The sequence below is a fragment of the Apteryx mantelli genome, chromosome 2 (assembly GCF_036417845.1).
Source record: "Apteryx mantelli isolate bAptMan1 chromosome 2, bAptMan1.hap1, whole genome shotgun sequence".
Lineage (NCBI taxonomy): Eukaryota > Metazoa > Chordata > Aves > Apterygiformes > Apterygidae > Apteryx > Apteryx mantelli.
In genome coordinates, this window is record NC_089979.1 from 136,902,013 (window position 1) to 136,926,362 (window position 24,350).

General features: G+C 38.1%; 1 protein-coding gene across 2 annotated transcripts in view; it reads left to right on the forward strand.

Moving 5' to 3' along the window:
• CRPPA (CDP-L-ribitol pyrophosphorylase A) overlaps positions 1-17,480 on the forward strand; it is a 134,204-nt gene extending 116,724 nt beyond the window's left edge. For both annotated transcript variants that reach the window (XM_067291624.1, XM_067291625.1), the window contains one exon: positions 14,182-17,480. In XM_067291624.1, coding sequence (XP_067147725.1) covers positions 14,182-14,286 — 105 coding nt within the window. In that variant the 3' untranslated portion in view covers positions 14,287-17,480. The remainder of the gene's footprint in view (positions 1-14,181) is intronic.
• Positions 17,481-24,350: the final 6,870 nt, after the last annotated feature.

A 24,350-nucleotide genomic window follows, 5' to 3' on the forward strand; every position in this document is an offset into this window, starting at 1 on the left:
TACAGGGTAAAAGCTGAGGCCAAAAGTAGACACAAGGGAATAGAGTTTGTTGAAGACAAAAGGGATATTGAATGAAGAAGAGAATTAGCAGAAATGGAATTTGAGATTACTTCCTTTGTCCGAAAGAAACTTGTAAAACATGGCTATAAAGAGCCAAACCACACATTCATCTGATCAGTGCAGGCTGAGGGGATGGACACTGTGAAATCATTACCCATGTCAAAAGATAGATGCAGTTTTAAATGCAGCTTTGAAATTGGAAAGAAGCAAATACTGAAGCTGGAAGGAAAAAAATGAGGAAAAGTAAAAGAAAAAGTTGTTCTTTCTAGTTAAAGCACCAGGAGATTCATTCTTAACTAACACCTAACTTATCTGAGCGGCTAAACTAATTTTTTAATCTGGATAAGACTTAAATGGAGCTACGTTCCCCTTTTTAGCCAAACAAATCTATAACATAACAGTTCTACAGCCCATAACAGCAGGACTCACACAGTGCTTGTTCGGACTCGTATTGTGGAAGCTGTCAGTGCCATTCACAGGTTCTCAGCTGGGTAACTATCCCTTTAATGGGAGTTATTTCCTCTGCAGCTATGGATATTGAGACCCAAATCCAACAAAATAAGGCTACTATGTTTCCCTTAAGCATAAATGTTGCTATTACAACACAGTTGTAATGAGTTTTTTCTAACCGATTTAAAATTCCTCTGAAGTGGTAAAACTTATGTCCAGGACCTCTAATGATCAACATTGCTGCTGCCAAAATTGCCATCAAACTGAAGACTACTTTGTTCTTCTTGCTTCCATTTTGGACAGTTGTATTCAGAAAATAATCCAACAGTTTTGTTAATACCTCTAAGTTATTCTTGAGTCTATTTTCAATCTTATTATCAATTGACATTTTAAAAGTACTTTAGAGATCCAGCTAGTGAATTATGCAGGTATTTTCCAGTACGGTGGTCCTTGCATCACTTCTAAATATTGGCTATAGCAAAAGGAGCTCTGGGGAAAGCTGAGACACAAAAATGCTGCACCTGTGGGGAGGCTACAAGACAATAATATAGCCTCTTTTACCTTGCTGTCTTGAAAGAATGGTAACCTTTTTTATGAGAAATGCTAGTGCTTCCCATCTCTGTAAAAACAGCACTGGTCACTTGTCCTTAATTTCAGTTAGCTTTGGATGAGCGAAATTTTAAAGTGAGGAGTAAGCGATGTGGTAAAATCTTATACCTTGTGTTGGCCATGCCTTGGAAACCTTAATAAATAGTTTCTTAATCAAATGCCTATCACAAGAAAATAACAGGGAGAACTGAAGTTATCTTTGCAGACAGTGACAAACATATTTAAAGCTGTAAGTATGCACAAGATGGTTTTAGGATGTTTTGAAAGGAAACTTTGGTAACAATTTAATTGAAAGTATTCAAGGCTATAAAACAGAGACTCTTCCAATATACAACTTAAAATGCAGCATACCTGAAGGTTTAGATTAACATTGAATACTAATCTCATAACAAGGCATGCAGATGTGTTTGTTGCTAACAAAATATTTATCTATTTTCATTTTTAATAAAATACCTTAATTACAGAGTGCAAATAATTCATCTGCTAAATCAAAATTAGTTATGTTCCTTTCTTTTTTTTAAACAGGAGAAAAGGAAATGAAGGAAATAGGGGAAAAATAAAAGCTATTTTAAAACTAAAAGCACAAAGCCAAATCTTTGTTATTTTACAAGAGTTTTATCACTTGGATATATTTTCATTTTGAGTGCCTTGAGCTGTAGAGGCATGGTCAGGTTGGGGCCCAGACTCAGAATAGGTATTACATCATGAACTACCTATGGGCTGCAAAAAACACCTGAGAAAGTAAGTACCTGTGTGATTAGTCCGTGTTGATGTTTTATGCTGTTCCAAGTGTATTGCTAGCAAGTTAACTGACTTGAAGATACCTTGACTGTAGCCATAAGTTGTGCTGTATCCCTAAGCTTTGCCCATCTATTACCATTTGTGTTGCAACAAAAGGGTACCGTGTCCTGCGCTCTCAGTTCCTCTCAGCCACTGAGTGAAAATAGAGCACTTGTGCTACAAAGGGTTCTCTTGCTGCACGGTAACCACTACCTGTATGACTCTTTTCTGATCTGTCCATTGACTCTTTTCTGATCTGTCCATTGGATTTGACACTACACATTTGCTGCTGCTTTCTGAACCCGGTGCCTCTGCTCACACCAGACTTCAGGCACCATCCTTCCTCTAGAAATTTTTTTCCAAAATTTGTCTGCTTCCTACACTGCTTAGGTGCAAACCTTAGCCAGACAAGTGCTCCATCTGGAAGAACAATAGATAGAGGCAAATACCATAATGGTTTTGAATGCATTAATGAAAGGCTCCTTTGCTCATAGAATTATTCATTGCCTGCAAGTGATGTAAGTTCCTTTCCTGCCCTTTGCATCCACTGCATGCAAACTGCTTTGGAGCACAGACCAAGTCAGTGTTTTGTGAAAAGGCCCTTTGAAAACAATCAGAATTACTGCAAAAGTAATGTATTAAAAATGTCATACTGCTGTGAGAGACAGACAAAGGGAATGAATCATTTTTAATGACTTGTGTTGTAATTTGTTCTTCCCATGCTAATTCCAGTCATCTCTCCAAGGACAGATATCACCTCATGCCTTTACAACCTTTTGTCCCATTTCTGGACACTTCTTCACCACTCTGGAATTTTTATTTTTTGGGAAAATACACTAGTTGGCCTTGCATCAAAAAGTCTTGAATTGTAAGGAATTTACATGTTTGCCTTCCGATAGGCTGTAGACCCTCAACTGTACCTGTTAGTACATTTAGAAAGAAAGACCCAGGAAAGGAAGTCAGAGATGAAGCATAAACTGTACCTAAAGGTTACCTGAATATTATCAAAGTAATAGAATTTGAATGATAAGATGAAAGATGTAGGATGGGCGTTCAACTTTAAATATCAAGATATAATTCAAGAATTATTTCAAATTTCACTGTGTAACTTAAACATGAAGTATTTATGATTTACTTTATAGTCAGTCACTCACAGAAGGATGAGGTGGTGCAACTCATGAGCCACTTGCAAGCAACATCTTTGATTCTCATTAAAAACATTAAATTAGGGAAACCTGTGAAACCCTTAAAAATGAGCTTCTGGACAGACAGTCTTTCACTGTGTCTCACTATCCAAAACACTAACTTTAAAGCTGCTTTTGAAATTTTGAAAGATCAGTTTAAAAAGCATTAAAAATGAGGTCAGCTACAGCAAAAAATAGTGTTTAAAGTTTAATTTCAGTTATATATCTGTAATTGCAGAATAACTGTGCTGGTAATACTGTAGTTGCTTTGGTTTATATTTCTGTAACCAAGACTGGAATGTGGCCTTTACCCCACTAAACTGATATTATTGTCCTAAAAGCTTGGAAGCCACAAGACTGGGATGTGAACAATAGCACAGCACATGTGTACACATACTTTGCCCCTCAGAATCTCTCAGCTTTTGTTTACTTCTTCCCCCAAAGGAGAAGTTTTAATTTTGTTTTTTAATAGGTTATGCAGTTTTTCTTCTGAACCATCTCAAATGAATTATATATAATCAAGAGGAATGTTTCCAATCAATTAGTTACTGCAGCCACATGCTTGTATTTTGGATTATTCACAGTCTGTAGAAGTTGTATATTGAAGATTTTAATGACTGATCAGGAAACATACAGAATGGATACAAATTTTTGAAACATGCCTCCTCTTATTTTGGAGGCAAGTATTATAACAGGTTTAATGTTCCATATGAATTTTGTGCCTAGAGGAGAGAAAAAAAATGCTTTAGGCTAAGAGAATGGAGAAAAATGCTCTTATTTCCTCTGTGCTGGTTTTTAGCATCCCACTGGAGATTCGAATGAATCACTCATTCTTCACCCAGACTTTCCCATTTTGTTACAGTAATTAAATGTTCCCCAGTCATCTTCTATAACACTGATCACAATCGCAAAATGTATGCCCATCATTTTTTCAGTATAAAGCGCTCATGTACATTTGTATACAAAATTCTACCTGTGATAGCTAAAGCATTTCACGTGATGTACTTCATATTAGCAACTTATGTATTTGAAAACTGTGTAGTTCACACACACACACACACACACACACACAAACCCCTACATTTTCAATAGTATATGGGACAGAAAGGAAAAACCTATAGTTTAGAAATCTGCTGTGTTAAAATTGCCATAAGATATGTATTTGCAATAAGTATATATGAAGAAGTGCTGTATTCATCTCTCTATCTCGGCATTAGGTGATTTTTGTCATATCCTAAAAAGGATAGGATAGTGCTTTAACACAGTTAAGAGAAGTATTTAGGTACCTGATAGTTGCTTACTTATAATTTTATGGTTACACTGATGACCTCAGATTTCACTGTGTAGAAACATTCTACCAGTTTCTTCGATTATTTATTTATTTATTTTGCCCACAGTATGTGGCACAATTTCCCTATCAGATAGAGCATGTGGCATTGATAGTATTCTTGCTTGATCTTTAGCAATGGCACGTCTTTTTATATTTTGAAGGTTGAGATGGTTAACTTAACCTTAGGGGACTGCTGCACAGTGTTTGGATGAAATTTAGTGGCTTAGCCTAAGAAAAGGTCAAAAGAGGTGAAGCAGTGGTCTCCACTGACCTTCATTCCTATGAAAATGTGATTCCCTTGGAAGCCATACTGAATTTTTTTGTCTAATAAAACTTGATTTTGATTTAAATATTTTTGTATTTTTGCACCTTTCTGTAGTTTATTTAAACAAACAAACAAACAAAAACACCCAAGTTGTCCTGAAATGTAATATAGTATTTATGACCTCTCCTACTTTGGCACATAAGGAGCCTTCTACAACAGATGACACAAACTTTTTAAGAATTAAGAATTCATCTGGAAGTATTTTCATTCATTCTAATATAGGGTGCTTTTTGCTACTGTAATGATATCCTTGTTTCTTTTCTCTCAGTAGCAGCAATAATGTTTGAGAAGAAGTTAAAGAATGATGAGTATGAAATTGAATCATGCATTAGAAAGTGTTTGATGGCTAGCTTGGTAGCCTAGAGCATTTTCCTAGTTTTATTCAAGTAACGTAGTATCATTTTGTGCCTTCAAAAATACATGGGAAAAGATCTTTCTTTCCATTGAATTGCCTTAGGTTAGTTAGAAGAAAGAGTAAAATATTTTAAGGAAGACTACTGAAGTATTAAAATATGAGCATTGCTCAACTTGTGGGAAAAATTCACCAAGGAATCCAGTCTCAGACCCCCACTTTTACCTCTGCTCTTTCTTCTTTTCCCCTAACCTGTTTCCCCACCACTTCTCTCAATCTTCTCTACTTACACATTTTTGCCTTTCTATACACTGCAGGCTTCTTGTAGCTCAGCTAGGACTAAAACACTAATCATCAAGTGCAACTGAACTTGAAAGCACTGTGTTTCTTAGTTTATAAGTAATAGAAAAAGCTAAGCAGCTTTCGCTCTGCTACTAGTCCCATGTGGCAAATAATACATTCATGCATGATCCATAGTTCCACCGTCTTCTGTTGGTGCCTGCTGTGCTGCAACAGTCTGTAAATGATTTGCATGATTGGGGTGTTATGTTTTGCAGGAAGCCAACACTACTTAGCCCATTTTTCTGTATGTGTGTGTGTGGTGGGTCTGCTATGTGTTCCTGGCTGCCTGCAAAACTTAACACCACAGTCCATCAAAGTATTTATAGACTCTTACAGTGCAACAGGCAGCAGAAGATACACCACCACATACACACAGAGGGAAATGCTATTATATGCTGCTGCATGGAAGATTTAAATTCAACTCCCACATGAGTTTGTCGCTGCTATTGGACTGATCCAAAGTTTACTGAAACCAGAGGAAAGACTTGCCACAGCTTTAGGAGGCTTCAGCAGCTTCAGAGAAGAAAGCCAGTCTTCTGTGCCTTAGGAGCATTTTGTTTTTCCTGTATTGATATTAAGAAATAATGTTGCCTTCACCCTTACCTCCCTCCCCCCCACAAAAGCTTATGTTGTGTTTTACAAGGTTACCAGAGTGATGTCTCATAGGGCCTGTAGATACTATAGTAACATTTATTAATATTAATACATGTAATATTACGGTCTTATTTGGTAACAGAGTGTATTAAAAGACCACCTCTAAGAAACCTCAAACACTTAATATACTTCTACCTTTAGCAGGCAACCACATCTGTTAAATGGCTTATTTCTGCCAGTATTTTTGTACCAGTTAATACAGGTCAGAACTGGCTGCTAGCTCAAGCATTAGGTAGCTTTTTGAACAACTTGCAGGGGAAGATTGTTGATGATTGGTCCTGCTGTCACTACAGGCACTGTCACTGTTGCCAAGAGCATAGATCTAATAGTGTGAGCGAGTGCTGAACAAGAACTCTTGCTTAAGCTACGATGGTGAAGCATTATGAAAGTACTCTTTATAACACACTCTTTTGAGAATTGTTTGGTCCAGGGATTTTTATTGATTATTTAATATGATCACTCTAACACCTTTTCTTACAGGGGGAAGAAAGACTTGGAGAGGACAAGAGCTAAGAAACATACAGCCTAACCCTGCACAAATGACGTAGGCATTGGCACCCAGCTCACGTCTGTTACAGAGACTGCTTATCTGTTTTACATCAAAAGAACAAAAACAAAAGCCAGGTTTTGGGGAGAGGTTAGAAACCAGCTTTCACTTGCTCCCCAAGTGACTGGGCCTGGTCTAGCCTGGGGTCACATCATTTTTGTGTTGTGATGCAGTGAGTCTATGTAGAATGGGTATTCTTCAACAGGAATTTTAACCCTAATCCAGAAAAAGTGTGAGTTGTTAATACTCTTCAAACAAAGCAGGGTACTGAACCCAAGTCACCTACATGTTGCAGAACATTTAAATCATGGAGCTGTTTTAAATCTGTTGGTTGAGGCGAATTGCATCTATTCCATCCATAGTAGAGAAAGGAATGACTGACTCCCTCCCTCCCTCCCCCCCCCCCCCGTTCTTTTTTTTTTAAATGAAAGACCAACCTTTACCTTCAGGTCTAACTCTTTGAATTTTAGGTGAAAAAATGTAGCCAATAGCATAATATCATTAAGCACATAATCTTTACAGAGGCTGGGAGATTTAAAATACTTGTCCTCAGTTTATTCACATAGTCATTTTAAATGGTGATGTCTTTCCATTTCCTTATGACAAACTATAAAGGCATGGTAAATGAATATTACAGGAGAAAGAGAGAGATAGTACACTCTCACATATTTATGCACAGCTTATCTGGGTTTGGGCAGACTGTAGCATGAATGTGCGACTATGTAACTGCTGGGAAGCAACTCAAGTATATCACAGTTTCTTAGCTAACAGGTCTGTTTGTTAGGCTCCAATAGCACAGTGACAGCCTGGTTCTTGCAGTGCCACTCACATCTCTCTTCTCAATTCTCCATTGCATGCAGAGTATATATATTTCTAAAGTCTTTCTATTTTGAGGGATATCCATGTAACAAAGAACTGATTGCATTTTCTTAATGCAGAAAGGGAGCAAGTTGTGTATATAAAGGTTCAACTGTGAACCTGCTAGAGTGATTCTGAACCCAGCTATCTATCTGAACTCAAATGCTACCTTATCTATTTGTGTATTACTTGAAAGGAAAGCTAAAAATATTCAGTGGAATAGTTTTCTTATCTTTTAGAATGATCTGCATAGCTATCTTCTTACTGAGGTACATGGTTGCATTGATATGTATGAGATGTCATTTATCAATAGATCCTTTGGCACATAGATTCAAAAAATGTAACGTGGAAGCATTTTAAAAAGAAAGGAGGCTTCAGATTAGATTGTAGTGTTGTACAAGTGGAGGTTGCTTTGATATGTAGATGCAATGCCACTGCACATCTTAAGTAAGAAAAATGCTTCTTCATGAATCTATCAGAGAATTCCTCATTGTGAAATTAGAATAGAGACCAATCTATGTAATACTATTGATTTCTAATAGTGAAAAAACACCCCAACACCTCCCCACGTCATCTTTTTAAATGAAAAAAAAAATTTGAAGAATAAAATGTGATATTAGGCGAGTTTTGGAGACACCTGGTATAGCCTTAGTATAAGTTGCAGCATCCCACGGAGTTTTAAATTAATAGCAGCTTCTCGTATACTGCCAATGGAGTGTTTTGCAATGTGCTTGCCAAAATGCAAACTATATCAGCCGTTTTCTCTTCCACCCATACCTTATGGTTCCTGTGCCTGGTGTACATGTAGGCTCACCCTGCAAAGGAGAAGAGTGGGCATGCTTCATCAGGCTATCCCTTTTGCTGTTTCCAATCTTTCTCCTTAAGTTTGCAGGAATCTGAGATATGGCACGAGTGTTGTCTTTCAGTGTGTTGCATCTCTGTCTTTATTTGTCACGCTGAAGTCTTTCAGTGGGAAAGATTTCCATGGAACAGTTCATCTTTTTTTTTTTTTATGGCTATGTTTATGTGGTAGTTACATGGTATTTGTGCCTCAGTCTTAGTGTAAAATTTTATTGTAGTTTCATGTATGCTTGATCCATTTGGGTAGAAGGAGAAACACATACAACTGTCACTTCACAGCGATACTTAGGCTACATCTGTAATGGTAAGGAAAACAGGCCCGGGATGGTTCTCTTGTCCTAAGGCTAAAAGGCACAGCACGTCTCATGTCCGTATGGCTAAACTCTTTTTCCCGAAAGAGGGTGGCCTCATTCAGACTGCCTCTTGGGAGCAGTGCCTGGCCTGTGCTGTCCCCTGAACCGTACCCAGCCATTGTGTGGGAACACGCTCGCTGGCAGGAGCCAGCGCTGTGCTGGGGAGCCCGCTTACAAAGGGGCAGCAAGGATTAGGAAAGGCCAGCGCCAGCTCGTGCCCTGGCCCCCTCTCCCCACCGCTGTAGAACTAACTGGCTTAATATCGATGTTCCCTCAATGGAGCATTGTCTTTAAATCATGTTTCCAGGCTTCCCATCAGCTATATGATCAGTGCTAACATTACAGTTCTATTCATTTTTTAAAAATGTATTAAATAGAAAGTTAAATAATGTTACAGTTAAACAGTCTTCAAAAAATGGAGCACAGCTGTTTTATTCTTTTAGAGATGTGCAGTATAAGGCAGAGTTAATACCTGCATAGGTATTTTTTTTTCGTGCTAATAAGTGTAGTCTGTGGTTTTCAAGCTATGTTTAAATTGTATATATGTAAGTTGAAATGCTGTATATGAAGTTCCAGCTTGGGAGGGAGTGGAAATCCTAAACAGATTGAAGCAAAGAAATGAATAGTTAGGGGAATGTCAATAAATATTCAGATATCTTCACAGTTTCTTAAATAAATGCACATTTGTAAAATATCACATTGCATGTTCCAAACACAACTTTAATTCTGTCCCTGTATCCATTCCCAGTTTTATTCTGTAGACCAGAAAACCCCTACAGTCAGTTACTCTGCATCAAATAAATTCTGAATATGAGTTACAACCATCACATAATATGGTTATGTTGGAATATTTTTACTATTTAATAACAGACAAAGTGGATATTTTATTTTGGAATCAAAGTGCTGTTGTGTGGATTTATGGTTTATAAGGTTGGCAGTGTTTCTGAGTACTTTCTTTTCCAAAGTACATAAATATAATGTGGTAGAAGTTTTGTTTTTAGCTTATAAATGTAGTTAATCATCTGTTCAAACAATAAAAAATTCTCTTTATTAATGGCCAAGAAATGTTAGGGGTTTGGGGATTTTCTTTTTTACAAGAGACTCATTTAAGTCAGCTGGATGAAATGAATAGACAGTGAATATCACAATGGTTTAGGGGGGATCATAGTGCATCAGTTGGTCATGGGGAACTTCAGTCATTAATCTATTAAAACTGTTACTGCCTCTGACTGTTATTTAAAGGTCACAGTCTTTTTTAAGGATTTTGCTGATGAGTAAAAGAACTATTTGTGTTTGAGCCATCCAGTACATGCACGGATGTGCATTCACTAACTAGTACGCTGAAGTATGTTCCCTTTGTTCCCTTCTTGGAATTTATAAACCTGAACAGTGGGTGGGCGATAACATGAGAGAGTTCTCGTGGGCTACACGAGGATTCGTATTGATCATTCTGTTCTTACATCCTGTTTTTTATCACGGTTACAATATATCCAAACATGTCAGGCAATTAGACAAGTGAAGGCCTGGTTCTGCTTGATTATTTGACTTCCTGCAACTAATAATGAGATTTTTGAAAGATTTAATACTACACCATTGAATATAAAAGAGGATTGGAGGCCTGTATGTGCAATGGGGTTAGGTGTGGTAATTTGTCCTGGCACCCTTATTGAAGCCTCCCCGTAGGCACTATAGGCTGTAATCAGCACTGTTGCCAGAAATAACATTGCAGTGTCAGAAACATGGGTGTTTTAAGGATATAGCCGGGGGACTTGAAGTATTCACTTATTTGTTTAACTTTAAATTAAGAAAGATCCACGATATTCTTTTTTTTTCTGGGTTGTTCTTTAATTCTGTCATTTAAATTCTTGTTTATGGTCTGCATAAACACTGCTGGTTTCCAAATCACCTGTAACCACTTAGGAAAAAGCTAAGGTTTGTTATGATGCACAGAAAATGTCTCCTTAATGCACAGTAATGGCCTAAAAATGAAACAAATTGTTAGCAGGATTCGGAAGAGGAGAAAGAATACATAAGATATAACTATATCATTGTATAAATCAATGTTATGCCTACACTTTGAACCATGTGTTCTCTTTTTTTTGGCTAAAATTTCTATTTCTGCTCTCTTTTTGGTGATAATAAGAACTAAAAATGATCAACAAAATTTAAATAATTGTGAATATGCTATGACAGTCAGATCATTGCTACAGTAATGATTCCTAGCTTAAGAACAGATTTTGATTCTCAGAAAGATACCGCGTATACAGTGATTTTGAAATTCCTGGAAGAGTCCTGTTCTTCATGTTATTTACTACTTCTTTCCAGTAACACTGTGGCTGGGAGAATAAAGCAAGTTAAATTCAGCACATACTTAACCTTTGTGTAACTGATTTCTCCTTCACTGAGAGACTGGCTAGTGGCCCGGATATTGGATACTGACCTGGAGATCAGTGTTACCAAGAAGGAGCAACACTATGAATCTAAAAATTAGCACACCCTTTGATAAATACTTAAAAGGATTACTCTGTTGCAAGCTTCAGTACACACTTCACTATATAGTTTAACCTATAATTATAATGTAACTGTATAGAGTTAAGAACAAATCTTCTATTCCATTTTTTATCTTAAGTCAGGTAATGTGTATTCACTTAGAGAATACAGTTCTGGCCATTGCCAAAGACAGACTTACCGGGACCAATCCTGTATGGCAGTTCATTGTTCCTGCCATTGTATAGATTGATTTAAAAAAAGACAAAACCCAGTAGATTTCCTAAATAGTAATAATAATCAGATTATTACAAGTGAAGTTATTTAAAGTTTGTAAATGCATTTTTGTTTGTGCTACTTACTTTATGTGTTTCTCCTCTTTTGGACAAATTGCAATTTGCCAGTCAGTTTGTTTGGTTTATAGACCACTTTTGCATACAGGTTTCTATACGCAGTGCTGTGCCACGTTATATGGATTACAAATACTATCCATAGTTTTCTATGTCTTTCCTTCAGAGCATGAAAATTAGCTCTAAAGCCTTAATTTTAGTTTTAGGAAAAGGTTTTTTCAGTCTAAGGGAATATTATGGTGTCACTTTCAATCTCTCCTGTGAAAACTAAATTTCTTTCTCTTGCTTTCCTTCATGTTCAAAAACTTAAATAATTTATTACTGCAAAGGAATGTGCACTGAATCCAGTAACCAACAGAGGATGTGGAAAGATTTATTGAGGGAAACATTAACAGCATTCCCATCCAGGTGTATTTTTCTTTTTTGTGAAATGGGGAAAAAAATACACACCTCCAGCCAACTTCAGATATGGCTGGAAGCCCATTTGGAAACCATGGTGTCTGTAATTGTGAAGTGCTTCTCAAGATAAACTAAGCAAAAGGGGTGAGTGGAGCAGAGAGCTTGGCACTGCTCAATGTCAAGAAATGTGTTGCTAGATCTTGAAAATGATTTCAGTGTTTGCTGTCTGAAGGGTATATGCACATGATTTCCACTCTCCTTGTACCTTATACAGCTATTTATACTTATGGGGAATGAGGGAGTGAAACCCCTACCAAATCTGAGTGGTGGATTCTGACTTTTTCTTTGCACCAGGAGTCCATGGTAAAAGGTACGGGAGAAGCAGGACCTACGAGTATAGTTCTGCATCCCTCGCTTAGCTGAATTCTCCTTTCTTGCTTAGCCCAAGTGCAAAGTGCAGGATCTGTCCCTCAGTAAATGGTAGATGCAGTTGTGATGAACACTGGTACTCTGAGACAATTTTTTAGACCACAAGTAAACACTTTTACTGCATATTAAAATATATAAAATGAATTTATGAGGTGTGTAATCTTTGGGGAGGGGGGTTACAAGTTGTAACAGTTTACTTGTTCAGTGATTTTTAGAATAAAATTCTACTCAGATACAAATATCCGTTTTCCAGAAATGATAAAAGAATCAGGTTTAAACTAGCTATTTCCAGTTCTACCCAGTTCCACCTCTGGCATGTTTCCTGTCTTCTACAATGTTAATAAGAACATTATAATACATAAGGCTATACGATTTAGAGTGTTTCAGAGATATACTTCAGAGACACCTTTCCCTTATCATTTTTTCCTTCAACCCCAGCTATTAAGTCTCCAGCTTTCCTCCATACTAGCTATATAGGTCCCTTCAGCAGTAGTCTTATTCCTTAAAAAGCAGTGCTTGATATTACCTTTTTGTTAACACCATTTTCTCTTTCTCCATTAATCCAGGTTTCTTAAATGTGTCATCTACAAGTACTTCCTTGATTTAGCATCTTAGAAAAATGGTGGTGAAAAGATTTACACTCAAACTACCCCATCTTCCTGCCCCAGGCAGGACTATGTTATACCTTTATCATGTTTTACGTGTTTGTCTAACCTATCCTTTAAAAAACAAAGCAAAACAAGCAAAAGACGCTAATGGCAGAGTTTCTTTCATCTATCCAATAGTCCTTCTCACTGTATACCAATCCTTATTGTTAAAAGGATTTCCTAACTTCTAATTTATATCCCAGTTTAATTTCCCTTAAGCCTATTACTTCTGATTTTGTCCAATGTGGGTATGGACAGCAGTTTTGGTTCTCTCTTTGTAGCACATTTTATGTATTTGAAACTCTTCTAGATCCTTTTTAGTTTTGTAGACCTTTCTTTTTCTCTGCTGCTTCACAGAAATTGTTCCCTCCTGTTTCTGTCCGTGTCAGGCTACACCTATTGATATTTTCCCAATGGGCAAATGAAAATGTTACTGGCTGCACTAGTCCAACATTTTATGCCCAGTACAATTAAGAAAACTTGGAAATCGGACAAAGGTCATCTTCAAATCTGTTCTGGAGTGCTAAGTTAGAAGCAAGGAATCAAAGTCCCATATTTCCCATGTTTTGTCCTGCATTAGTCTCTATACTTGCCTATCAAAACCACGTTACATTTTTAGCTATTTGATATAAAGAACAGCCTAAACTACTGAAGTGCCAGTGCTTAAATACTTTTCAGTTTGTGAGTTTAAGTGGTTTGTAGAATGCAGACAGGATTTTGTAGGTGCTTAAAGTTATAGGTCCTAACTATGCTACTTAATTAAATCCTACATTTTTTTTCCAACATTTACCCAGAATTTGGACTACCTTTTAGATTTTAAAAATCAATTAAGAAAGGAAGCAATGGAATTAAGCTTCTGTTTTGGTCATCTCTGGATAGATGACATTAATTCCAGCAATTAAAATATATTCCATTTCTTTGAATTTTTCTATGTTTGCTTTTTAAATCATTGTGGAGAACAGAATAGTGATATTACTGTGAAAGTGTGTTTCCTTAAAACAATCAAGTTTTGGAAGGGTTTTTCTTCTAATAAATGCAAATAAACGTGTTTTGATTTTTTTCAACAATCATAAGGTAATTTTGTCTAGTTGAAAATGGATCTTAAATATTTACTTTTTCCACCTTTGTTAACATATTGTTCCCCCCCCCCCTTTTTTTTTCCAGGACCATTTGCCGCTTCAGGAGGCAGTAAATTCTGCTGCTGCTCTTATCATGGCATTAATAAAGGACAGAAACCCTGAGCTAATTGGTCAGCTGTTGGTAGCATAAGATCATAAATCATTTGTAGCTTTTGGAAAAGTTTCTTTTTCATCATGCATTCACCAAAGGTCTTGAAACATATTTTACCCTTTGATGAAAACTCTGGATTTATGACATTTACTATTAAGATCTTTTAACAACATATTTTTGATACTTTAAAATGCAAGTCTTACGTGTGTATACAAGTGTAAAATGAAATATAAATCATTCTGAGATGCACTGGATACATACTTTGAGGAATAATACCGAAACATCTGTTTGTGAGGTACTGATCATTTAAAAAAGTGCACGGAGGACACCAAATCATTCAGTCTCTGTGCAGAATTGTCTTTGACACCATTGCTTGTGTGTTGTACTGTAGGACTGTATTATGAAGTTTTCTTTAAGTTAAAATAATACTAAAGCACAATTCCTGATCCTTACATGAAAGTATTTTAAAATTGCTGCTATACCTATTAGTGAATGCAGTGTTTATTGTACAGAACAGCCTTTCTGACATCAGTGTAAACATGCATTGCAATAAGTGTTTGTAGGCTCAGGTCCCTTCATAAAAGGAAGGGTAACCTTGTAACGAAGAAGAGGTGTGCATATGGATATTGAAATGCTACAGCCCAATTTTCTGGATAAGGTATGCTCAGTGGAGCAGTCTTTAGTGCTACGCTTCTAGTACGCAGGTACCACCGTTCAGAACTTGCTCTGATACCATTGCTAAAGTATTGTGCATATCCTTGGTGCATGTGTGTGTGTATGTATATGCATGTATGTGCCTGTGCTTAGGGAGAAGAGAAAAGATCAAAAAATATTTTCCAACATAACCTGTAGATCATGGAGAAATAGGAAGATTCTGTTGTTCTTTTCTTCTGCAGGACTGCAGTTTTCATCTCTTGCTGGTTAGCATGTATGGAAGAAAACTGTGTTGCAAGTTCAAATATACACTACATTGATATTTAAGTGTTGAGAGTTCGGACAGGAGGGTTAAAATGGTGAAACGTTATTCTGTTGAGTATTTCCAGGTATTACAACCGCTAAAAGCAATGCAAGATTTCTGAAAGCAGGACAGTCCCTGAAAGCATCTGTCTCTCCCTATGCATCAGATTCTTGGGAAACTACTGCACTTCTGCAGCTTGCGAAGGGGCTAGGTTAATGCCTTAAGTACCTGCAGTGACGGGAACAGGGACTTAGTGAAATATTCCCACCATGAGTGTCCCATTCTGTCTATACAGAGAGAGAGAGAGCTGTCAGTTCAAGAAGTTTCTCTCTGAAACCAGTCATATCAGCTGCCTGACCACTGCCTGGTTCTCATGAATACAATTTCTCATATCTGGTAGTTAGACACAAGGGCATGACACTAGAAATTTCACTGACTACATCCTCCTGTGTCCTAGATGTAGAATATAATTTAGCCAGTCTTAGCCAGAAAAAAGAAATAGGCAGACCAAGTAAAGCAGGGAATGTCTATCTTAATGGCATTCAGGATGGATCCTTCTCCATGCTAAGTAAACGTTCAAAACCCCAGCTCAAATAAAGCTTCTAGTTTTGATTAAGAATTTTTTCTCCCTCCGTTATCTATCAATGGCTGCAGAAAGTTCTTTCCTGCAGCTCAGCTCTTCAAGAGGACAGAGCGAGAAAAGCTACGAGTGTTGTGGTTCAATAAGACAGGGTCTTTTGTGGCAATACAAACTGAAGGAGTTCCCCATCTTCCAGCCCTACTCCCATCATGTTCCTCTCCCTCTCATGCACAGGCAAAACTTAGTGAAAAGTAGGATGATCCAGGGTTGGTTTCTCTCTTTTGCTTTGCTCTGCTCTGCTCCCCACTCCTCTTCCTTTCTTTTTTTTCTTTCTTTCTTACTCTCTCTTGCTTTTTCTCTCCCCTTCTCTCTTCCCCCCTTCTCTCTTTCTCTCTCTCTGTGTCTCCTTCTTGCCTTTTCTCTCTCTCTCTCTTTCACTTCTGCTTGCTTTCTCTATCTCTTTCTGTCTCTCTCTCCCCCTTTTTTCAGGATTATTTTAAGCCTGGATCAGTATCCTGCAGTTGCTCTATCAACACAGCACTGACAGTAGCAATAAAAAGTGGTCCAGGATGGAATAAGTGCTCCTTAATTGCTTAAGAATAGCTTATTAACTTCTGCTGAGGCACTATCTATATCTGTTTTAAATCTCGTTGAGAAGCTGATGTTGATCCCAAAATTCCTTTGTTACAAGATACAATAAAGAGTTGTTAGCTCTCTGTTCTGTATCCAAAGCACATATTTTATTCCACACAGAAATCATGCTAATACAACTAACAAAGTTCTCATGCATCATCTGTTTCCTTCTTTGCTTCTCTCTCCTCTCTATTTTGTTTAATAGTTTGTCCTTTTCTGACACTGTATGACATAAGCATTTGTATTAGCTCTATGTATGGCTATACAATAGGCATATTTTATTTGTATTTATTCATGCCCGTTCATATGCAAAGTAGTCAAATAAATGAGGAACTCATGAATTTCTTGTTGGCATTCATATTTTAACAGGACAACTCTCACAAATAAATTTCCTGAATTCACTTTTACATTAATAAATTGAGTTTGATGAAGGAATTTGTCTCACAAGCTTCTAAAGACATGATGAATGATATTTCTTTGATTATTGTATTTTGTGATTCTTCTACACTTTAAGACTAAAATACTATCCATGAGGTGCTTTCCCCACATAATAATAAAGTGAAATTAGAAAATCCTTTATGTTTTTCATCTACTCTAATATATACATTGTGCTACAACCTTAGTATTGGATTGTGCACAGCTTGTCATTTGCTTAATGAACAGAACCTTTTATTTTGTTGTGTTGTTTTACTTACCTCATTATCTTAAATTTATTTTAATGCAATTGAATATGTTCATGCAGTGAACTGCTGTATCAAAACATATTTAGTAGTAATCCAAACTTAAATGGAAGATAATAAGCTTCATTAATGTACTGTTAATCATTGTATTATGGACTTTTGTTTTTAATAATCTTTTTAAATAATACGTATACACCCAAAAATCTGTTATGCAGGAAGCAAATACACAACAGATCTACTAATACAGATCATGAAATAGTAAAAATGCTGTTAAAAAAAAAAAGGACTGGGATTAGTGCTATTGTGTATCCAAACCAAATTTAAATGGTCTTTTGGATGAATGTTAATAGTAACAATGGGAATAAAGATATAAAATGAAATTAAGAAACTGGTTGATTGTCTTTTTGTCTATGCATAGCTTCTCACAAATAGCTATATACATGAGAAACTTGGCAGCCTTTTGTACACACATGCTGTTTTGAATTTAGCTAGTGAATCAGTCACCACCCATATTGCTTTGAACATTTGGACAGAGATAACACAGAGTAAATAAAAGCTCAGACTCTGCCAGCCTTGCTCACCTTACTCCTCAAGCACTCTAATTAGTATTCCTTGGGTAATGTGTTCATCAGAAAAAATGAATACAGAATCTGGCCCTAGCAATGCTTTTGGTAACTGCAAAGTTGAGTGAATTAGATTTGTGTATTCAATCAAACCTGCTTTATGCAATATCTGAAAATGAAGTTGCTTCATTTCTGTTAGATCAGTTGGCAGAAGAATTTCTAGCTATAATCTTTTTCTTTAGCTTCCTAGGCTACGTAGTTTGAAAAGGGTGTTTTGATGGCTCTCTTAAAAAAGCTGCAAGAATGAAAACAAGACAGTGAAATTAAAAAAAGAGAGAAAACAACAGAAAGATAAAAAGTGAAATGCGACCCCATTGTAATCAGTGGCAAAATTCTAGTTGACTTTAAAGCATCACAGTGGAGCTTTCAGCTCATCTTCCTAACTACCATGGGCTGCAGAATAAAAGTGTGTCTGGACACCTTAAGCATTCAGCTTTGTATTTCTGTATGACACCAAAGTCTCTTCATTTCCACAATGCTATTTGAGGTGCCATCCAAAGAGCAGCTTCCAAGGCCACTTAAGATTCCCAGTTGCTGGCTAGCACTTTCCGATGGTATGACTTTCCCTGGGTGTAGGTCATTGAAAGCTAGGGGGTACACCACAGACGGTCATAGGTTTTTTGCTCTGTTGTCTTGGATATCTGCTACTGGTCACTGTTCTTTGTTCTTCTTTTTTTTTTTTTTTAAAAAAAAGAACACATTTATTTCCAGATATACAAAAGCATTTATGAGATATCATTTCTCCTTTCTTCCATTTTTTCCTTTTCATCTGTAACTTTGATGTGCAAAATGTTATTCCATCTTACCAAGATTCCACCAAGGTGTCCAGACAATACATGTTCATATACTTGCGGACAGAGACAAGGTAGTCCTTGTACTCCATTTCCATTTCATTTTTGCCATCCCTGCTTTTCCTGTTAAGGAAGTCTTGTTAAGGAGGGTTTTGGGGTTCAGAAATAGGCTCATGTTGAAAATGTTCTTTCAGGAGCTAGAATTCAGGGCTAGAGCTACCTTTGATCTGGCCCAATATGACTGTTCTTGCAGTTGCGCCAGTTAAATGACACAGAAGGAGCATGTTATGGGAAGAATTTAGCTCTTCATAGTAGTGACTTGACCTTATATTTTTTAATTTTTATGATTGTTATCTCTGCTCTGTAGGATAGATGCACTAGTCTTAATCCCATCTGAAAAAAAAAGTATTTGGGCTATTAGACTGATGAATTCAGATGCAGTGCACTAGATGGTAGATATTTTCTTTGTGTAGGTAGTGAAAGAATGCTATTCAAAGGAATTTCCTCTTGTTTGTTTCAAAGGTCACTTATTAAAACCACAACTAATTCTCACTGAAACTTGGAGAGATGCTGAGACTTGTAAAAAGAATAATATCTTTTAAGGGCTCCGATTAGGAAAATCTGCTATGAAATGTTAAAATGTTAATATTTGTTGTGATATAAAATATCTATAAATACATTATTTAAAGCCAGTCTCAAAGAGATGAAGTCTGAGAAGCTAAGAAGAAAATTGACCCTGCTTTCACTATTTCTGCACAACTCATTTGATCAGTCCAATCTTTTGCACCTGGTTTCAAATAATTTGTAATTGCAGCCAATTAGATGACTAATGCCCTGCTCTGGGTGCCTACAGTAAGATACCTATGCAAAGTAGCAAAATGAGTTCAAATCTTTGTGCCCACAATGCATGCTCTTTCAACTTTAGACTTGTAAGCTTTTATTACGTCTGCCTCCCTCGGCCCCTTCCTCAGCCCAGTTGTTTATCTCAATTAAGTTTGTCTCATGTTTCCAACAGACACCAAGGGAAAGAAACAGTCACTGACACTGCATCTTCCAGGGTAAGTTGACTTTGATTGACAGGGCTTTAAAGCACTTTTCTAATATACATTTTACTTGGTTATTTCTTACAGGAATACTCAATTAGTTTTGAGAAATATAATTTCAGAGCCTGTGCTGAGGAAAGAGTCCCAACCATGAAAGTACTTTTATGATAGAATATACTTGGCTTGCAAACACCAGCCTGAAGAGGAATGTGGCATTTCTTATCCACAGGTTAATTTAACTATGCTTTTCAGTTTTTAAGTTGAATCAGATCTTATCCATCATGCTGTGCATATTCCTATCTCAAAAACTGAAATTATGACACAGTTAAAATCCCAAAGTTACAAAGATAAATGAGTGAATAAAAGACTTGGACAAGCAAGAAGTGATGCGCTTTTAAATAAGATGGAGAAGGAAGGAGGCCAGAGAAAATACACTAAAGCTCCTCCAGATGGCCAAGTCTGCAGGGGAGACCCTTGAAAGGTATAACATGCTAAGGACTGTGGGTAGTCATGCTTTCCAGGCTCAGCAGAGCCCAAGTCTGCAGCTCTGTAAGGCGTTTCCCTATTCAGCGGTCTTTTTAGATAATCGCCTCTCTTGGATAATTATTTGTTGCTGCTTCTGAATCTCTGTCTTTTTCATTACTCTGCCTCCTCCTTTCCTTGTGTCAGACTAGCCCTGTTGTTTCAAATCTCGTGTTTCCCTTCCCTTTTGGCCATTCTCTGCTCATATCTTCTCCCGCTCTGTTCTCCTGTCCTGTTCTCTGTCTCTGTTACTTGTTCTTTCTCTCCCTATTTGTCGCTCTCTTTCCATTCCTCCCAGCCCACCATCGTCGAAGGAGACTACCCCCCTCCCTTCTCCTGAAAGCCAGGCCGTGGTCTGGCATAAGAAACCCTTCCTCGCTCCTGGATCAAGAACTAAGGCGGTCGGGCTTTGGCACCTCTGTGCTCCTCACAGCTGGGACCGAGAACAGATGTCACTTCTGTTGCCAGCTGAACGCAGATGAGCAGCAGCAGCCTGAAGGGACAGACCTCCTGCATGACAGCTGCTGGGACTGACACTCAATGCTACTTATTAACTGGAGTAAAGCTTCAAGCAGAGTGCTCCCATCGAAGGGGAAACTATCTTCTCCAAGGTCAGGCCCCCCCTTAAGTAGCCAGACTTGCGTCTGTAAAGTCGGCACCTAGTTAAAGAGCCAGACTTGCTGATCTATCAGAGTCTGGAAAAGAAAAATAAAATAAAAAGAAAGAAAAGAAGCAGAATCCAGGTACAGCTTGCAGTACTAACAATTGGAAAAAGTGTGGTTTTACTTACAAGCCAGTGACTTTGCCAGGAGTTACTCAGAGACGAATAGCAAGGAACCCCACGATGCTGTGTTAAGCAGTTCCTTTTCACAGCAAAAGCACAGCCTGATTCAAAACCTATTGAAGTCAACGGGACTGAGAGTGCCTCACAGTGCTGTCAAGTATGTGTGGCATCTCCTCCCTCCAGCCATCATCAGTTAACTTCACACATAACCGTGCCGGTTCTATATATGTGTGTGTGTGTGTGTGTGTGTGTGTATACACACACACGCATTTATTGTGCCGCAGTTTTACATGTGTGTTTATGCTGTGCTCAATTCCTTTACTGTTTGGTGGGAGAACCTTATGGTCTTGATTAATCCCAACTATATTTTGGAGCTTAGTTGTGACTCCAAACTAAGCACCCACAGGCCTAAGTAAATGGGGCAATGGGGCACTTCTAAAAGGCAATTCAAAGTTTAAAATCCCTCTTTGAGGTTCCTCTACCTCCAGTGGCAGCAGAGTGAGCTTAAGCGGATGGTTTTATGCTTGGTTTAAGCTGGAATGCAAGGCTAGAAAAAGGAGGGGTCTTGGCCTCTTCTGGACAGTGTTTTGCCACTATCCTCTGTACATCAGCGTTGAGGCTCATGCTGCTGTAAAGCAAGTTAGTTGAGGAAACTGAAAAACTGTTGAGTGGCTGGAAGAAGTGATTCACTTCAGCTGAGCTGCCTAGGAGGGACGGCTTTGGGGGGAGGAGGGTAGCTCCTGAGGTGCTGCCCTGTTGCAAAGGGATGGGCTGGAGGCCATGTAGAGCTGCGGTGGCTGTACAGACATACATCAGCTTAACCTGCCAGTGAATTGCGCCCTCGGGGCGCTAGATTTTGAACTTTGCCATCTCGGGTGCCTGCCGATGTCCGGGCTGAGGTCAATATAAGCTGTTCGGCCACTGTTCTGCCCCTTCTGCAGACAGGTGTGTGTGTGCGCGTAAAGCGAGGGGGCGCCTGGGGCTCGTGGGGTGGCTCTGCTCTTTGGCTGTCCTGCGCAGGCTTTGCAGGCAGTGGAGTAACCCGTGGCTGTGTGCTGCGACACGCAAGCCTGTAGGAAAATGGTACGTCTGAAAAAGCTCGGAGGTGAACTGCATTCCAAAACAGTAGGTCAGGATACGGAAAGGAAGAAAGGAAACCAAACGTCTCTAACCCATTCTGGGAGTGGCTGCCAGCAGCAGATCAAAGACGTGCTCTTGTGATGGATATTTGAAGAAAAGCTGCGACATGCCTTGAGTACACAACACTAAAAGGGGTATTACTTCTCATTGTTTTTTTTCTTTTGTTGTTTTTTATTTAAAGCAACAGACTTCCGTATTTAATCCCGCTTTCCATGGTGCACCTTTGTGTAGGCAGCTCCACAGAAACAGAAGGAAACACGATTTATTCAAGGCTTCACAATACCAGGGCACGGTTACTTAGAGGGTAAGAACAGGAATTACAGCGGCAGCAAGGCACCCCCTGGCGGCGTCCCTAAACATTTTTACCCCAAATCTTCCTAAAGTTAACTAAAAGACAGGCTCCGACAGTGGCAGAGGAAGAAGCGGTGTTTTGCTTCCAGGCTTCGCTGATTCCCAGCAGTGACAACCTGGGGCCTGAGAAGGGCTCTGCAGGCATCAACCCCACCTCAGCCGCAGCGACCGCAAAGCGAATAAGATGCAACTAGTACAGAGGAGGCCGGGAAACACGCTCAGTATGTGCGGTAATGGCAACCAGCGGTTTGTGCTAATCAGACTGCGTGGGTGGAGAAAGGCAAAGCGCCTGTTATCTGCTGGGACTGCTCCTGCCGACCTGTACCTGCCTCGGGCTGCATTCGTGGTCGCTCACGGGGAGGGGGGGGTTGCAGCCCTTTTTCATTCCTCTGGAAACATGCCTTGAGTATTACTTGTTTTAGGCTTCTGGAAAACCCTAAAACACAGCCCAAGTGGGCAAGTGCTGGCCAATTCAGTGCTGAAATTATGAAACTTCAACTGTTTTTCTTAAATGAAAAATTATACTTTAATAAACGTCTCAACTTTTTTTTTTTTTATCTGAAGCCAAATTTGATGAAAGCCTTATAAGAATCAGAAAAGTTTTAGAAAATAGCTGTACTGCACTGTGATGGATATGGTCAGTGACTCTAGTGAGCAATAGCGAATGGCTGGCAGGAACTAAGGATTTTCTAGTTGGTATTAAATGGGAAAAAGGTTAGCTCATGCTAAATTAACCTTGTACACAAGTTAAAATAAAAGCACCTTTGAAAGGGAAGTAAAATGGGGAATAAAATCTCAATAAGAATTGACATCCATTAGATTCAGTGAACACAATAAAATGAGCTGTATCCCATGACTGTCATAAAGAAGTTGCCTTTAGAATGAATCCAATGAGTCATGTTCTTTAGTACTTAGTATTTAGTATTTTTCCCCCAAGAAAGTAAGAATTGAATCACATGGATCCTTAGAGGATCTTTCAGGTCTAAAACACAATCTGTTAAATACTCAGTGTGGAAGAAATCAAACTTATTGTAGAAAACTGTACTGCAAATATTCAGGCTTTATAAGTAAAACACCTCTCTGTTCAGTAGCTCTTTCATGCCCTCTACAGTTAAAACACTGCTTTGTGTCTGTGCAGTCAAATTGTGTTTTTCCTCATTGTTAAATGTACTGCCTAGGGTTAATGAAAACCAGTAGAACAGTAAGCACTGGTGGGAAAATTGTTGGTTGCCTCTAGGTTGGGGCTTTTATTACTCAGACTCACAACCAGCAAGCAGCGCTGTGCAGCATATGATCCTGAGTTGTGCTTTCACAGTGGTGATCACCGCTGATAGGAATAGCTGAGAGCGCAGAGGTAAACAGAGGCGCATTACCGTATGAAACCTTCGGTGGTGTGGGCGAGATTGCACTACATACAGGCAACCAGCTATAGGCAAGTTTGGATTTTCTTGCATATTTGCTGTCAGGTAGAAGTTATGTATGCATAACTGTATGAACTGCTTTGAAACTATCAAGAGTTTATGCATTTCAAAATTACAAGTAACTATTCTTTTTTTTCATTTTCATCATTTCATCATTTTCATTTCATCATTTTCAAAGTGATGATCTGAGAGTGCTAATTGCTTTTATGCATATAAACACATGAAGTGATTCATCCTACCCAAAATCTTTAAAAAAACAGGTGGAAAAAGGTATGATTTCAAGATCAAGTTTCAATTGACTATACCTTGAGTATATTCAACTAGCTTAAAATAGATGTCTAACTTTTGGAGATCTAAAATTGCATGTAGTGAATCATACCCCTTCTGCTTACTTTCAAAGACAAATATATGAGAGTCTATAAAAAATTTCACTGGATGAAAAAAGAAAGGGTCACTCAGATGAAAATAAGGATTATAAATTCCTTTCTTGTAGGTCCTTCTCTGGCAAAGCATTTTAACATACACAAAGCTTGAATTATGTGAGATTTATTTTCCACACAGATGCCTCATGTGCATG